The sequence below is a fragment of the Carlito syrichta genome, unplaced genomic scaffold (assembly GCF_000164805.1).
Source record: "Carlito syrichta isolate Samal-C Ts95f unplaced genomic scaffold, Tarsius_syrichta-2.0.1 Scaffold315407, whole genome shotgun sequence".
In the NCBI taxonomy this organism is placed as follows: domain Eukaryota; kingdom Metazoa; phylum Chordata; class Mammalia; order Primates; family Tarsiidae; genus Carlito; species Carlito syrichta.
In genome coordinates, this window is record NW_007259503.1 from 1,843,294 (window position 1) to 1,860,764 (window position 17,471).

The 17,471-nt window shown below is 34.2% G+C and overlaps 1 protein-coding gene across 1 annotated transcript in view; it reads right to left on the reverse strand.

The window, feature by feature from the left end:
* HMCN1 (hemicentin 1) overlaps positions 1-17,471 on the reverse strand; it is a 467,592-nt gene that overhangs the window by 144,793 nt on the left and 305,328 nt on the right. The window contains exons 37-40 of the mRNA XM_008072785.1: positions 6,286-6,387; positions 3,776-3,952; positions 2,924-3,075; positions 623-746 (exon numbers count right to left, since the gene is read on the reverse strand). Of these exons, the coding sequence (XP_008070976.1) occupies positions 623-746; positions 2,924-3,075; positions 3,776-3,952; positions 6,286-6,387 (555 nt within the window). The remainder of the gene's footprint in view (positions 1-622; positions 747-2,923; positions 3,076-3,775; positions 3,953-6,285; positions 6,388-17,471) is intronic.

Genomic DNA, 17,471 nt, shown 5'->3' on the forward strand with positions numbered 1-17,471 from the left:
AAAAAAAAAAAATTAAATTAAATTAAAAAAAAAAAAAAAAAGGTATAGTGGAATGCAAAATATATTAATAGAAGTCAATTAGGCCCAGCTTTGTTCTGGGGGACTTCTGCTCTTATGGAATCAGACATTCCCTTTTGTTCCATATGGCTGCATGGTGGGTAAAAAAAAAACTTGAATTTTGTCTGAATGTATATTGAGTTTAACTTTTTGCTTCTCAAATAATCTTTAATTAATATAACATTTTCACAAACATCAATTGTAAATATCATTAAAAAGTAATGAGTAGAATGGAGGAATGAAGAGAGCTCCTTGTACAGACACTTGCTTCGGTGAGAAGAAGATTATGCCTTCCAAATGGCAGAACTGCTATCCATAGTCATGCTTTTCTGAGTGTTCTATGAAACCCACACCCTGCATGCTGGATGTATGTATTTTAACTTCTTAGAACTTTAAAAAAGGAAAATCAGTCAAGTCAAAGACAAAGAATTTGATTCAAATTGATCCTCTAATACTTTTATTATTCATTGTTCTTTGTGGCCAACAGCTTCCCTTAATTTCTTCAATGATTTTGGGACCTAAATATGTCTATATCAGAGTAGAAATAATTACTAAAATGTCTCACCATATACTCTGAGGTCAATGTCCCTTTGTTTCTCCCCTGCAGCATTCACTGCCACGCAGGTGTACCTTCCCGTATCACTGATTTGTGCACTGGTCAGTGCTAGGATGCGACCCCCAGAGAGAACCTATTAAAGATAAGAAATGTAAATAATCAATATGCCTCTTTTAAGGCATATTAGACAATAAATGTCTAAAAATATTTAGACAACAAATGTTTAAAGTAAATGGTCAAAATATAGCACCTACAAGTGAGGCAAGGGAATTCTTAGAAATGTAGAATTTTTAATAAATTGTCTAGAAATTCCAATTGTGCATGCATGGTATTTATGGTTGCATATATATACTTTTTAAAACATCTGTTATCCCTTGTTCTCCAGCTTTACTTGTGTATAGTTCCTATAGAGAATCATCCGGTAATAAATTTCACCAGAATTTTTTCTCTTATTTGCTAAGGTTGATCAATTGGCATTTTCCTTGAGGAGGATTTTCGCTTCTATTATAAAGTGGGCAACCATTATACAATCCCCTTCTCATCTTCTCAGTGGAAGAATGTGAGAAGCTAGAACCAAGCTTGGTAATAACCACTGAAAATAAGTCTTTAAATACAGCATCAAATGAAGGTCAAATTTCTTCCATACTTGCTACACACAGAAAGAAACCCACTAGATGAGAAAGGTAAGTGGGAATACGAGGAGCTAATTCTCTTTCTAATTTTTCTTTGGGTTAACAAGTAAGAAGTTAATAATTAACAACAAAGTAGTAGCCAAATTAATTAATTAGCCATATTCATTTTCCTTTTATTTCATTGATTTAGCTGTGTTTCTAAAATACTGACATTAACTCTGGATCTTCTATGATATCAAATTTGGAAAGCATTGGATTTTTCAAGAAAAGTTAAAGAAGCAGAATATTAGAACTACGTTCTCTGTTAGGCAAAATAAAATTAAAGTATAAATTACAAATATGTTTCTATATTTTAAATTTTGATTCAATGTAATGCATTTACATTTTTTCTGAGACAGATTTTATTTTTCATGATGCTTTATAGTTTTTCTTACTTTATTATTTGATGTTCTGATAAAAGCATATATGCTCTGTGTGTTCTCTGATGATTATTACCAGACATTAATTATATAATTAATGTGTTAAATCTACAATCTTATATATGTTTATATGTGCAATATGGACATTTAAAAGAACAATATGTGATACAAGGAAACAAGAATTTGCCCATAACTCTCAATTTAACAAATGGAAGAATACCAGTATCTTTGAAGTCCATTTGAGCCATTAGTGACTGCATTTTTCCATCTAGAATTATATACTTTTTGAATATTTTATTAATCATTCTTCTTTTCTTTGTATATAAATTCTAACAGGAAATTCTTGTTTTTGTTGATGAGTATTTCTTTAGTAGAAAGTGGAGTGGAGCAGGTAGAAAAAACAACAAATGTCTAAAATAAATGGTCAAGCCGGGCTCGGTGGCTCAGCCTGTAATCCCGCACCTTTGGGAGGCTGAGGTGAGTGGATTGCCTGAGTCCGCGGGTTCGAGACCCGCCTGGGCTGCGAGACCTCATCTCTACAATAAATCAAAAAAAATCAGCCGGGCGTGGTAGCACATGCCTGTAATTCCGGCTACTCGGAAGGCTGAGGCGGAAGGATCGCCAGAGCCCAGCAGGTTGAGGCTGCGGTGGCCGGGAGCGGCCCTGCACTCCAGTCTGGGCGAGAGTGAGACTCCAACTCAAAAAATAAATGAATAAATCAATAAATAAAATAAATGGTCAAAGTATAACACCAACAAGTGAGGCAAGGGAACTATTAGAAATGTTGAGTTTTTAAGGAATTTTCTAGAAGTTCCAGTTGTGCATGCTTGGTATTTATGGTTGCAGATATGTACTTTTAAAAACAATATCTAAGCCGGGCTCGGTGGCTCAGCCTGTAATCCCGCGCCTTTGGGAGGCTGAGGAGAGTGGATTGCCTGAGCCCGCAGGTTCGAGACCCGCCTGGGCAGCGAGACCTCATCTTTACAATAAATCAAAAAACCAGCCAGGCGTGGTAGCGCATGCCTGTAATTCCGGCTACTGGGAAGGCTGAGGCGGAAGGATCGCCGGAGGCCAGCAGGTCGAGGCTGCGGTGGCCGGGAGCGGCCCTGCACTCCAGTCTGGGCGACCGAGTGAGACTCCAACTCAAAAAATAAAATAAAGCAATATTTGTTAATACTTGTTCTCCAAAACTCTTCAACAGCTTTACTTGTGTATAAAAATCAGGTGATAGATTTCACCAAACAAATGAAAGAGGATACCTGTATTCCATTAGAGAAACCAGAGACAGGACTCCCATCTTTCAACCAGGTCAGACTTGGGGCAGGAATACCTCTGGCTTCACATTCTAACTTCACCAGATTGTTAACCACCACTGCTACCATGTTATTGCTGCCAGAAATTGATGGGGGCACTGAAAAAAATGTAAAATAAGGTAAGATGTGTTAACATCACAAGATTTGTCATCTCAAAATAATGACAACTACATGTAAGGTCCATAAGAATGTGTTTTGATAGGTGGGTTTTTTATTTGTTTTTGGTAAGTTCTTTTACATCTTTTATTTGAGATCTAATCACAGCCATCCTGTGAGGTAAATAGGGCAAGTATAAACATCTCCATTTTACAGATGAGAAAAAGGAGTTTGTGCTAGTTTGTTTAGGAAATCGAGCTTTTAATGCCAGAGTAGATTTTTATTTCTTGATTTCTAGGCGTGTGTGTACGCCTCTTCATGGCCTCCACGATAGTATATTAACCACCAATTCTTCTTAAAAACATTATTAGAGATCATTACTTGGAAACATTTCTTTAACTAATACCTACAATTTTGTTAGTGAGCATTTATAAGCAGGGTTATTGTCATTAGCTAATAAAAGTGTTCAATTACTGTTCCAAAGATTCATATAAAGCAAACTTAAGTCAACAGCGTGTGAAAATTAAGCATTTTAACAGGAATCAGGAATAAGAACGTTTATTGGCTTTAGAACACTGCATCCTTACATAAAGATGACAATGACACACTCTGTTAAATATTTACACCAGAATTTTATAGAAGCACTTAATCACTTTTAATGCTTCTTTACCCCAGGATGAATCTAGGCGAAGCAGCACTAACCGTGAACCTGCAGACTGTAAAATAACTCTGTAGCTCCAGCTGAGTTGATGGCCATGCATTTATATATGCCGGCATCTGAGATCTGGGCACTTTCAATATCAATTATCTGTCCTCTGTTCAAGAAAGTCATGCTGGTGGAACCAGACAGCAGATGATTATCTTTGTACCATGTAATAACTGAAATGGGAAGAGGAGAAAAAAATGTAAAATTTTTCTTTTAAAATTAAATACACCGAATTGGATCTTACTGAAAATAGCTACAATTGCTTTTTTTTTAAATGCTTGTCACTTGAGTTTAATCTGTTCAAATAAATATCTTTTTAGGGTTGGTTTTTAAGAGAAGGCAACCCTCAGAAAAACACCAAGACCCAAGTTCTTGTGAATTCTGAAAATAAATTTCAAAAAAGATATTTTTATATTATCTCTAATATATCAGTAGTGATTCATAACAAACTTTCAAATTACCTGTTTTCTTTCTGCTGTGTATTTCCTTTCATCTATGTGTCTATGTGTATACTCAGACCCAAGTATCATATACACTGTTAGCTTAAAAATTTTATATTATTATTGATTCATATAAATAACCTACCAGTGATAGGAATATACAAAACAAAGTGGTAGTCTCATCAGAATAAACACTTGGTCTAGCTTCATTAAGACCATTTAGGAAGTTAAATTTTTTTCATCCTAAGTGTATATAAATTATTATTGTATATTTCATGGCCACAATATAGACAACAAGATGAAAGAGGTATTCACACATTTCTACATTGTTTAAACGGATAACAGAATTAAAAGTAGATCTACCATTCGATCCACCAATGCCACTACTTGGTATTTACCCACAGGAGAAGAGGTCATTATACAGAAAAGACATCTACACTCTCTCATGTTTATTACAGCACAGTTCACAATTACAAAGATGTGGAATCAGCTTAAATGACCACTAACTGATCAGTGGATAAAGAAAATGTTATATATATATAACCTGAATAGTATTCCATTGTGTGTGTGTGTTTTTTTGTGTGTGTGTAATATATATATATACTATTCAGGTATAAAATAGTATACCTGAATACTATTCAGGTATACTATTCAGGTATAAAATATACTATTCAGGTATAATATATATATATACTATTCAGGTATAAAAATGAATGGAATAATATCTTTTGCAGCAACTTGGATTGAATTGGAGAACATTATCCTAAGTGAAGTAACAAAAATGGAAAACCAAATACCAAATGTTCTTGCTTATAAGTAGAACTTAGCTATGGGTTTGCAAAGACATATAAAATGGTACAGTGAGCTGGGCTTGGTGGCTCAGCCTGTAATCCCGCACTTTGGGAGGCTGAGGTGAGTGGATTGCCTGAGCCCGCAGGTTTGAAACCCACGTGGGCAACTTGGCAAGACCTCATCTCTACAATAATTCAAAAATCAGCCGGGTGTGGTAGTGCGCGCCTATAGTTCCAGCACTCAGAAGGCTGAGGCGGAAGAATTGCCGGAGCCCAGCGGGTCGAGGCTGCGGTGACCGGGAGCGGCCACTGCACTCCAGTCTGGGTGACAGAGTGAGACTCCAACTCAAAAAAAAAAAAAATGGTACAAAGGACATTGGAGACTCAGAAAGGGGAGGGTGGTAAGGCGGGGGGTGAGACATGAAAAATCACCCATTGGGTAAAATGTGCATTAGTGGGGGTAACAGGTACACTTAAAGACCAGGCTTTTTTGCGACTACACAATGCATCCACGTAACCAAAAACCATTTGTACCTCTAAGACTATTGAATAATAATAATAATCATAATAATAATAAATCAGCCTGTCACTCTTAGTGCTTTAGGAAGCTGAGGCAAGAGGACTGCTTGAGCCTATGAGTTTAAGACCAGCCTGGACAATATAGAGAGACCTTGTCCCAACAAAATAAAAAATAAAGAAATTAGCAGGGCATGGTGGCACATGCCTCAAGTTCCCGCTACTCGGGAGGCTGAGGTGGAAGGATCACCTGATCCCAGGAGGTGGAGGCTGTGGTGAGATGTTATTGTGCCACTGCATTCCAGTTTGGACAAAAAAGTGAAATTAAAGTTTAAAAAATCAGTTGACAATAAAAAGAAAAAAATTATTTAAAAGCAATAAAAATTCAAAAATGTCATCTGCCAATGATATTTTTATCAGTGTTTTACCTTTAAAATATTTTCTATATTGGCAAGGCCTCATCTCTACAATAAAACAAAAATTAGCTGGGCATGGTAGCGCACGCCTGTAGTTCCAGCTACTTGGAAGGCTGAGGCGGAAGGATCTCTGGAGCCCAGCAGGTGGAGGCTGCGGTGGCCAGGAGTGGCCACTGCACTCGCCTGGGTGACAGAGTGAGGCTCCAACTCAACAACAATAACAAAAAAAATTTTTATAGCCTTTACTTTGTTAGTAATTAGTATATTACGCTCACACACAGTTTCAGTTATTCACAGAAATCTTAAAATAATAGTAAGTTACAGAGTTCAAAAGTCAACATACCAGGCAAGGGATTTCCAACTGCTTTACACTCCAGCTGTATGGGGTTGTTCACCACCACAGTCTCATTCAGCATCTTCCCTGCATCCTCCAGACTGGGTGGTTCTGCAAGAAGCCCAAACAGACAATTATTTCACATAAGTAGGATCTTTAAACTAAGGTCATTTTCTCAGTAGAAATTATCATTTTTCTTCTTTCTTTTCTGTCTTTCACATATAGACAATGATATACTTGGAAGAGAAGTATACTGTTAAGTAGAATTGAAGAACAGGATGAACTAAAAAAAGATTTTAATAAGTTTTCTAGATTACACATTTCCCAGTGATCTGATAGGAAAATCTTTAGAATTATAAACTAGTAGAGGAATAAAAAAAGTTAAAGGAGTATTTTTTAAATTCTAACTAATCTGATTAGTCTGATGATGAATTATCTTTACTAATAAGTAATCTACTGCATTTGAAAACTTCCAATGAAGAGGAAATCAATCTGTCTCAAGATATCTTACTTTATGTTTGGACAGTACTATCTTAAACCATTTATTAGCAGATTTTTTTTCTTTTGGTTTAAAATTTATAGTTACAATCATCAAGGAGATGCAAATTAAAACTACACTGAGATACTACCTAACCCCAGTCAGAATGGCAATTATCAATAACTTAAAAAATAACAGATGCTGGAGAGGATGTGGCAAAAAGGGAACACTGCTACACTGTTGGTGGGAGCGTAAACTAGTGCAACCACTGTGGAAAGCAGCATGGCGATTCCTAAAAGCTCTAAATATTGACCTCCCATATGACCCCATAATTCCCCTACTGGAAATATATGCTGAAGAACTCAAATCACTCTATAAAACAGATACCTGCACATGTATGTTTATCACAGCATTGTTCACAATAGCAAGAACCTGGAACCAACCATGCTGTCCATCAAAAGAGGACTGGATTAAAAAAAATGTGGTACATATACATGATGGAATACTACGCAGCCATAAAAAAAGAACAAAATCATGAATTTCACAGCAACCTGGGTGGAACTAGAGTCTGTAATACTGAGTGATCTCTCACAGAAACAAAGATCTGAGTATCACATGTTCTCACTCATATAGTGGACTTTGAACATCTATCATAATACTATAAGAAAAAGATTGACAGTGGCAGGAAACTATGGGGGGATAGAGAAGGGAAGGGAGGTGAGATTAACGGTAGTCATTTTCTGTCTGGGGACAGGGAGACACCCCTTTTCAACAAGGATGCCTGAACGATGCATATTTGTACACCTAAACCTTAACTGTCCCCCACAATTATAAAATAAAATATATGTTTAAAACAAAATAAAATAAAATTTATAGTTACATTGTTCATAAAATAAAATGGAAAAGTACACTTTCAACTGTAAGTAATCACTGATAATGTTGATATATTATTTAATATACTTGAAAAGTGGAAAGTTGTAAAGTCTGAGAAGCATAATGTAAAAGAAATAACAACCTGGATCATCAATGCCAGATGTTTTCAACAGTATCTCAAGGAGTGTGACATAATGAAAAAATTACTCACGAACTAAAGGTTCTATCTTAAAGAAGATGTAGATATAAAGTAGTATTTGAAGTTTATAGAAAAAAATAAATTTTAAGGAATTGCTAAATTTAACTCATTCAGTGCACTAGACACTCTCACCCCATATGCATTCAATCAATCAATCAATCCATAATCTATCAAAAACAAGAAACCAAGAAAGAATGAAAGGAAACAAGGAAAAATATTTAGAGCTCAATAAGATGGCAGAAATAAAATTAAATATATAAATCAAGATCATAAATGTGAATGAGTTTATTTTCTTGTTTAATAGACTTTATTGACACTATTGAAAAAGACACTTTTGTGAGTGAGCACTATTTTTTAACTAAAAGAACTCAGTGGGTAAAAAGCACAAATAAAAATACACAAAATGTAAACAATAAATAGCCAGACAAAGATGTACAACAATTTGACATCAATTTCTGACACACTGGTATACAATGTAAAAATTATTAAACATGACAAAGCAACACCCTGGATATTGATTAAAATGTTACAATTCATGAATGATCCTTTATAATGACAACAATTTATGCATTGAATGACAAAGCAAAAATTGTTAAAGAGCAACGAAAATCTGAAAACTCTAAAAGTGTCATATCTTAACAAGTTCTTCTCAGAAATTGACTGTGCAGTGAAACAAAAATAAAGTTCTAAAAATTTGGAAAATAAAATCACCCATCCAGATTATGTATGCATGTGTGTTGCATATTTGTAGTTACCAAAGAATATACTTTTCAAATGCCAATGGAAGATCAAAATGGACTATTAGGCCACAGACATATCAGTACATTATTTGATAATTATAATTTAATAAAGTTATAACATTATAAATTAACAAATATAAAGTTATTTACATGGAAATATACCTCATTAAAAATGAAATCAAGATAAAAGTATAGGCTTAAAATATATATTAAAGTGAAAACGGTTAATATTAAAATCTATGGGATGTCATTAAAGCAGTACAGTACTTAAAGGAAATATTAAACCTTAATTGACGTATTAAAGGCTAAGAAATAATGAAAATAAATGTTCTAAGCATTCAACCTAAAATCTAGAAAAAGACTAATACAATAAACCAAAAAGGCCACAAATAAAGAAATAAAAATAAGAGCAGAAACAAAAGAAGCAAATAAAATTCAAAGTTGTTTTTGACAAGTCTAAAAAGAAGTCTGTTTTTTGAGGTAAATATCTTTTGGGGACAGATTTCTATTTTTCTGGGAGTAGTTTCTGAAGACTCATCTTAAAACCCACACATCATTCATTTCTACAATTCTTTTTGTATTCATCTAATTCCATATATTAACACTTCCTTTTTGAAATGTCTAGAATGTTTCTGTTTCCCATACTTAATACTGATTACCAATAAAATATGTAAGGACAAAAGACCTTTAAATATGGCATTTTGACTTTTCCAACTGGAAAAGGAAAAGGAAAAATAATCATTCCATAGCACATTCCTTCAAAACAGTTATTTAAATACTCACTTGAAGCCTTCTGGACTGAAGTGCTCATTGAAGGCTTTGACAGACTATGTAGCTGCTGCAATAAAACATTATGATGGGAATAAGAAATACAAGAGCTATGCAGTAAGCTGGCTATTTCTCATTTCAATAGAGAACTTAAAGAAAAAAGATGTCAGCAAGAATGTTAGAGTAACAAACTCGAAAAATCTACTCCTCCATTAAATAAACAAAAACATTAGAAAAGTTTTCAAAATCTACCTTTTCAGAACTCTAGAAACTAACCAGTATTCTGTATACTCACTAAATAAATAAGAAGCAAAAACAAAAACCACCACCACCACCAACAATAAAAACTCTAGTAAAAGAAGTATATTATTTCCAGAGTTGCCACATCATAGTATTCAAAATGTCTACTTTACAACAAAAGTGACATAGGCAAAGAAATAAGAGATCATGGCCCACACACAGAAAAAGAAGCAGAATAGAAATTGTCCATGAGGAAACCTAGATATTGGACTTGGGCAAAGACTTTAAATCAGTTATTTTAAATACAATTTGCCTCCAAATCCATGGTTTCAACCAACTGTAGATTGAAAATATTTTTGAAAAATTAAAAAAACCTGAATTGTACCCTATAGCTTTAAAATAAAAATAATAATAAATAAAAACAAATACAAATAAACACAGTATAGCTACTATTTGCATAGCATTTACATTGTATTGGGTATTATAAACAATCTAGAGATGTGTTAGGTTATATGCAAACACTATGTCATTTTATATAAAGGGCTTGAAGATTCCACACATTTTGGTGTCTGTAGGGGATCTTGGAACCATTTCCTTGTGACTACGGAGAGGTGAATGTGTGTCCCAAGAATCACAGGAAACCATATCTAAAGAACGAAAGAAGAGTAGCTGAATGGTGTCTCACTAAATATAGAGTACTGATAAATAAGTAGATATTGTTTTAAATGCCAAATAGAAATTCTGGAATTCAGAAGTAAAGTAATGGCTCAACAGCATATTTGAGCTGGAAGAGAAGAAAAATTAACAATAAAGCTAGGGCAATTGAGATGATTCAATTTTAGAAGCCAAAGGAATAAAGAAAGTGAACAGAACCTCTGAGACTTGTAAGATACCAACAAGCTTAATGAAAGTACTATAGAAGTGGAGAAGAGAAAGATGAAGAATATTTTTTAGCATAATGATTGAAACTTTTCCAAATTAAAAAATATATATCAATCTATACATCTAAGAAGTTTAACAAATTTCACGTTGGATAAACTCAAAGAAATCCCCACCAAAACATTCTAATCAAACTTTAAAACCAAACACAAGAGAGAATCTTGAAAGCAGTGAGAGAGAAGTAGCTTATGTACAAGGATCCTCAATAAGTCCAACAACTGATTTTTCATCAAAAACACCAAGGCCACTAGGATGACATATTCAAAGTGCTAAAAGAAAATGACTACTAATCAAGAATTACATATTCAGAAAAATCTGCCTTTTAAAATAAAGAAAAATTAATACATTTCTAGGGAAACAAAAACTGAAAAAATTCATTGCTAACCCCTCTGCCCTACAAGAAATACTAAAAGGAGTTCTTCAGGATGAAATGAAATAGGAACTCTACCACACATGAAAAATAAAGTGCACTAATAGAGGTAACTAAATAGGTAAATAGGCAAGACAGTAAAAACTGCATATATTTATTGTTCATAACTTTTATCTATCGATTTAAAGACAATAGCATAAGGCAATAGTTATAAATCTGTGTTGATGGGCACTTGATGAAAAAATATGTAATTTGTATAACAAAAACTGCACAAAAAAGGGCAAAGAGAGGCATCTATATAGGTACAAAACTTAATATACTATTGAAATTAAATCAATATTAACCCAAACTATATTACTAAGATGCTAATTGTAATCTTCAGAACAACTACTAAAAATAAAACTCAAGAAAAAAGTTAAAGTAACAAGAGAAACAAAATGCTACACAAGACAATCTCAACAATGTAGTAACAGAAAGGCAAAAAAAGACATTTTATATATATATATATATATAAAACAAGTGACAGACATAAATTCTACCATATCAGTAATTACATTAAATATAAATAAATTTAACACTCCAATCAAAATACAGAGATTAGCAGAATAAATTCTAAAAAATAATTTAGGTGTGTTGCCTACAAATAACATACTTTAGATTCAAAGACACAAATAGATTAAAAGTAAAAGGATGAAAAAGGATACATGATGCAAACAGGACTGAAAAAGAACTGGAGGGCTTTGCTAATATCAAATCAAATAGACTTCAAGACAAAAATGGTAACTAGCAACAAAGTAGAACTTTTTTAATAATGCAAAGGGTCAATTCATCAAGACATACCAATTTTGAGCATATGTGTATGTAACAATGGAGCCTCAATATACACGGAACAAAAATGGACAAATTCAATGATAGAAATAGGTACTTCAACAATAAAGTTGGAAATCAATATCTTACTTTCAGTAACTAACAAAACAATTACACAGGAAATCAACAAGAGAACAGGAAACATACAACACTATAAAACAACAAACACAGAGAACAATCCATCCAGTAGAAGCAGAAAACCTATTCGTCTCAAGGGCACATGCAACATTTTCAAAGGTAGACTATATGTGAGGCTTTAAAACAACTCGTGATACGTTTAAAAGGACTAAAATCGTACAAAGTATATTCTCCAACCACAATGACATTAAATTATAATTTTAAAAAATTTGTGAACTTCTCCAATATGTAAGAATTATGTGTTAGATTCCTAAGTACCTAATTGGTCAAGGAAATCACATGATACACCGGCTAATATTTTAGGGTGAGTGAAAACAAAAACAGCACGCCAAAATTTATGGGATAGTGAAATCTGAAGCTGTAAACATCTATATTAAAAAAGAAGGTCTCAAATCAATAACATAACAGTCTACCTTAAGCAGCTGAAAAGAGTGTAAATTAAACCCAAAGCAAGTAAAAGAAATAAAATCATAAATATTAGAGCATACATTAAAAAATAGAGAATAGAAAAATAGAGAAAATTAACAAATGAACAGATAAGGTTTCTTGAAAAGATGAACTAAATGGAAAAAAGTTTAGCTATACTGACCCAGACAAACAAAAGACAGAAGACCAAACTATGACACTCAGAAATGAAAGATAAAGTCCATCTGTGAAAAATTCACAGCTAACATCACTACCTTTCACTGGTGAAAAATGTAGAGTTTTTTTCTTAGTACCAGAAACAAGATAAGAATATCACTCTCCCTATTTCGAATCAATATTGTACTGGAGGTTCAAGTCAGGGCAATTAGAAAAGAGAAAAACAAATGCCATCCAAATTGGAAAGAAAGTTAAACTATCTCTATATGCAGATGACATGATTTTGTAAATAGAATATCCTATCCACAAAAAAATGAGTTCAGTAAGCTTGTAGCATATAACTTTACTGGATAATAATTGAGTTCAGTAAGGTTGTAGGATACAGGATAAATACACAAATATTATCTATATTTATATACACTAGCAATAAAAAAATCAGAAAGTAAAAATTTAAAAAACAGTTCCATTTATAATTGTATCAAAAAAGAAAACATATTGGAATAAACTTAGCCAAAAAGTGTAAGATTTTTATACTGAAAACTCATATTCATGGGGATATGATCTATTTATGGGAAAGAGACCCATGTTAATGGATTGTAAGGCTAAATATGTTAACATGACAATATTCTTCTGATCTACAGATTCAATCTGAATCACAATCTCAGCTGCCTTTTTCTTCAGAAATTCATAAACTGATCCTAAAATTCACATGGAAATGAAACGGACTCAAAATAACAAAAAATAAAATAAAGGATGGAGGACTTGTATTTTCTCTCTTTAAAACTTACTGCAAAGCTGCAGCAATCAAGACTATGTGGTGGTGGAATAAGGACAGGCATTATAGGCAATGGAATAGAATTGAGAATAGAGAAATAAACCTTTACATTTATAGTCAAATTATTTTCAACAAGGGTGCCAAGCTCATTCAACTGGGAAAGAATAGTCTTTTCAACGAAAGGTAATGGAACAAATATATATTCACATGTAAAAGAATAATGTTGGACATTATGTACAAAAGCAAAATAGAGTAAAAAGTTCTGTAGAAGCTAAAATCATAAAATTTTTAGAACACATAGGAGTCAACCTTTTGACTTTGAATTAGGCAATGATTTCTTATAAATGTTGTCAAAAGGATGAGCAACAAAATAAAAAATACATAAATTGGAATTCATCAAAATTAAAAATATTTGTATTTGAAAAGACAGTATAAAGAAAGTAAAAAGACAACCTACAGGGTGGGAGACAATATTTGCAAATCATTTATCTAATAAGGAACATAATATCCAGAATATATAAAGAACACTTATGCCAGGCTCGGGGGCTCATCCTGTAATCCTGCACCTTCGGGAGGCTGAGGTGAGTGAATTGCCTGAGCCCGTGGGTTCAAGACCCACCTGGGCAGCGAGACCTCATCTCTACAATAAAATCAAAAAAATCAGCCGGGCGTGGTAGCGCATGCCTGTAATTCCGGCTACTCGGAAGGCTGAGGTGGAAGGATTGCCGGGGCCCAGCAGGGGAGGCTGCGGTGGCCGGGAACGGCCACTGCACTCCAGTCTGGGCGACCAAGTGAGACTCCAACTCAAAAAAAACCAAACAAACAAACAAAAAAGAACACTTACAATGCAACAATAAAAACAATTCAATTTTTAACACTTTCCCTTTTTAACCCAAGGATACAGATGAGAGGTGCTTGTGACTGCAGTGTTTACTTCAAGATGAAATTTTTTAAATTACAAAATATAATAATTCATTCTCTCTCTCTCTCTCTCTCTCTCTCTCTCTCATAATTGGTAGGATTAGGGACAAGTTCTGTTTAGAAATAACTCTAAGAACAGATTTTGTATTTCATTTTCACATTGGAAATCAGTCAGATTTGCTTCAGCCTCAAAGAGCATGTTTATGTAAAATTGAATGTAGCAGCAAGCTGTAATTTTTTTTTCTAAATGGGCAAAGGATTAATATGGGCAAAGGATATCAATAGATGTTTATCCAGAAAAGATATACAAATGGTCAACCAGAATGTGAAAGGATGCTCAACATTTTTAGTCATTAAGGCAATACAAATCAAAATCACAATGAAATACCACTTGCTATCTGTAATAAAAAAGACAGTCAATAAAAATGTTGGTAAGAATGTTGGGAAATCAGAAGATTTGACATTATTGATGGTAATGTAAAATAAAGCAATCACTTAGAGAAGTTTGGCATTTCCTTAAAAAGTTAAACAGGCCGGGCTTGGTGGCTCAGCCTGTAATCCCGTGCTTTGGGAGGCCGAGGTGAGTGAATTGCCTGAGCCCGCAGGTCCCACCTGGGCAACTTGGCGAGACCTCACCTCTACAATAAATCAAAAAAATTAGCCGAGTGTGGGAGTGCATGCCTGTAGTACCAGCTACTTGGAAGGCTGAGGCAGAAGGATCACCGGAGCCCAGCAGGTCGAGGCTGCGGTGGCCAGGAGCGGCCACTGCACTCTAGTCTGAGCGACAGAGTGAGACTCTATCTCAAAAAAAAAAAAAAAAGTTAAACATACAGTTACCATGTGATTCTGCAATTCCACTCCCAAGTATACACAAAAGAAGAGTTAAACATAAGTCCACAAAAAGACCTATACATGAATGTTCATAGCAGCATTGTCCATAACAGCCAAAAATGGGCAGATGCCCATCAACGGATGAATGAATAAGCAAATGTGGTATACTCATACAATGGGATATGATTAGCCACCCACAAAAAGGAATAAAATACTGATACATGCTCTTATGAATGAATCTTGAAAATATGGTAAGTGAAAGAAGCTAGACACATAAAAGTAAATATCAACACCAACAAATTTCCCCTAAACCCACAAAGACATGAACACTAAACAGCATGATGCTGAATAACTCCTGAGTCAACACAGATATCAAAACAGAAATTAAAAGATTTCTGGAAACAAATAAAAATAAAGGCACATCTTACAAAAACGTCTGTGATGCCATGAAAACAGTACTAAGAGGGGAACTTATATCTCTATGAACACACATCAAGAAAATAGAAAGATCACAATTAACAGCCTAATAAATCACCTAGGGAAACTTCAGCAGAAGAATTCAGATCACCAAAGAAAAAGTCCAGCTATGAGTTATAGAAGACAAAAATATCATAGAAAAAAAAAATCAACAAAACCTAAGGCTAGTTCTTTGAAAGGATAAACAGGATTGATGAACCCCTAGCCAGACTGACCAAGAAAAAAAGAGAAAAAGCCCAAATAAACACAATCAGAAACACAAAAGATAAGGTCACAACTGACTCCAAAGAAATATAAAAATTTATCAGAGATTACTATGCACACCTGTATGAAAACAAACTCTAAAACCTAAATGAAATGGAGGACTTTCTGCATCACATGAACTCCCAAGGTTAAAACAAGAAAAAATCGAGGCCTTAAATAGACCATTAAAGCCCAGGAAATTGGCTCCATCATAAGAAAACTACTTACAAAAAAAAAAAGCCCTGGACCAGACAACTTTCCAGCAGAATTCTACAAAACATACAAGGAGGAGCTGATACCAATCCTACTGAAAGTATTCCAGGCAATTGAGAAAGATGCAACTTTCCCCAAATCATTTTATGAAACTAACAGCACATTGACACCCAAACCGGGTAAAGGCTCAACAAAGAAAGAGAGCTACAGGCCAATATTCCTGATGAACTTACATGCAAAAATTCTCAACAAGATTCTAGCAAATCAGATCTGACAACACATTTCAAAAATCATCTACCATGACCTAATAGGCTTCATTCCTGGGATGGATGTAGGGCTGGTTCAACATCTGCAAGACCATAAGTGTAATTAAATACATCAACAGATCTAAAAATAAGAACCATACAATTATATCATTAGATGCAGAAAAAGATTTTAATAAAATCTAGCATCCATCCTTGATAAAAAAAAACCTTGAACATCTAGGCATAAAGGGAACATACCTCAAAATAGTAAGAGCCATCTACAATAAACCCACAGCCAATATATTGCTAAACAGACAGAAATTGGAAGTATTTCCCTAGAAAACCAGAACAAGACAAGGTTGACCTCTCTTATCCCTCCTGTTCAACATAGTGTCAAAAGTCCTAGCTAGAACAATGAGTCAAGAGAAGGAAATCAGGCGTATCCAAATAGGAAAAGAGGAAGTTAAGTTATCCCTCTTTGCTGATGATATGATTGTATACCTGGAAAATCCAAGAGAATCTGTCAAAAATTGCCTTGCACTGATAAAGGACTTTGGAAAAGTCTCAGGGTATAAAATAAATATGCAAAAGACAGTCACATTCTTATACACCAACAACAAACAGGCAGAGAACCAATTAAAAAGTGAAGCCCATTCACAATAGCCACCAAAAAAAGAAAAAAGAAAAGAAGGAAAGAAATACTTCAGCATCTTCCTAATGAGAGAAGTGAAAGAGCTTTACCACTAAAATTACAAAACACTTTTTTATGGCTGCGTAGTATTCCATCATGTATATATACCACAATTTTTTAATCCATTCCTCTTTTGATGGACAGCTTGTTTGGTTCCAGGTTGTTGCTATTGTGAACAATGCTGTGATAAACATACGTGTGCAGATATCTTTTTTATAGAGTGATTTGAGTTCTTCAGGGTATATTCCTAGTAGGGGGATTGTGGGGTCATATGGGAGGTCGATATTTAGAGCTTTTAGGAATTGCCACACTGTTTTCCACAAAGGTTGCACTTGTTTGCACTTCCACCAACAGTGTAGAAGTGTTCCCTTTTCGCCACACCCTCTCCAGCAACTATTACTTTTTGAGTTACTGATAATTGCCATTCTGACTGGAGTTAGGTGGTACCTTAGTGTGGTTTTGATTTGTATCTCCTTGATGATTAGTGAGGTTGAACATTTCTTCATGTGCCTGTTGGCTGCTTGGATGTCTTCCAGCAATAAAAAAGAACAAAATCATGAATTTTGCAGCAACCTGGATGGAACTAGAGTCTATAATACTGAGTG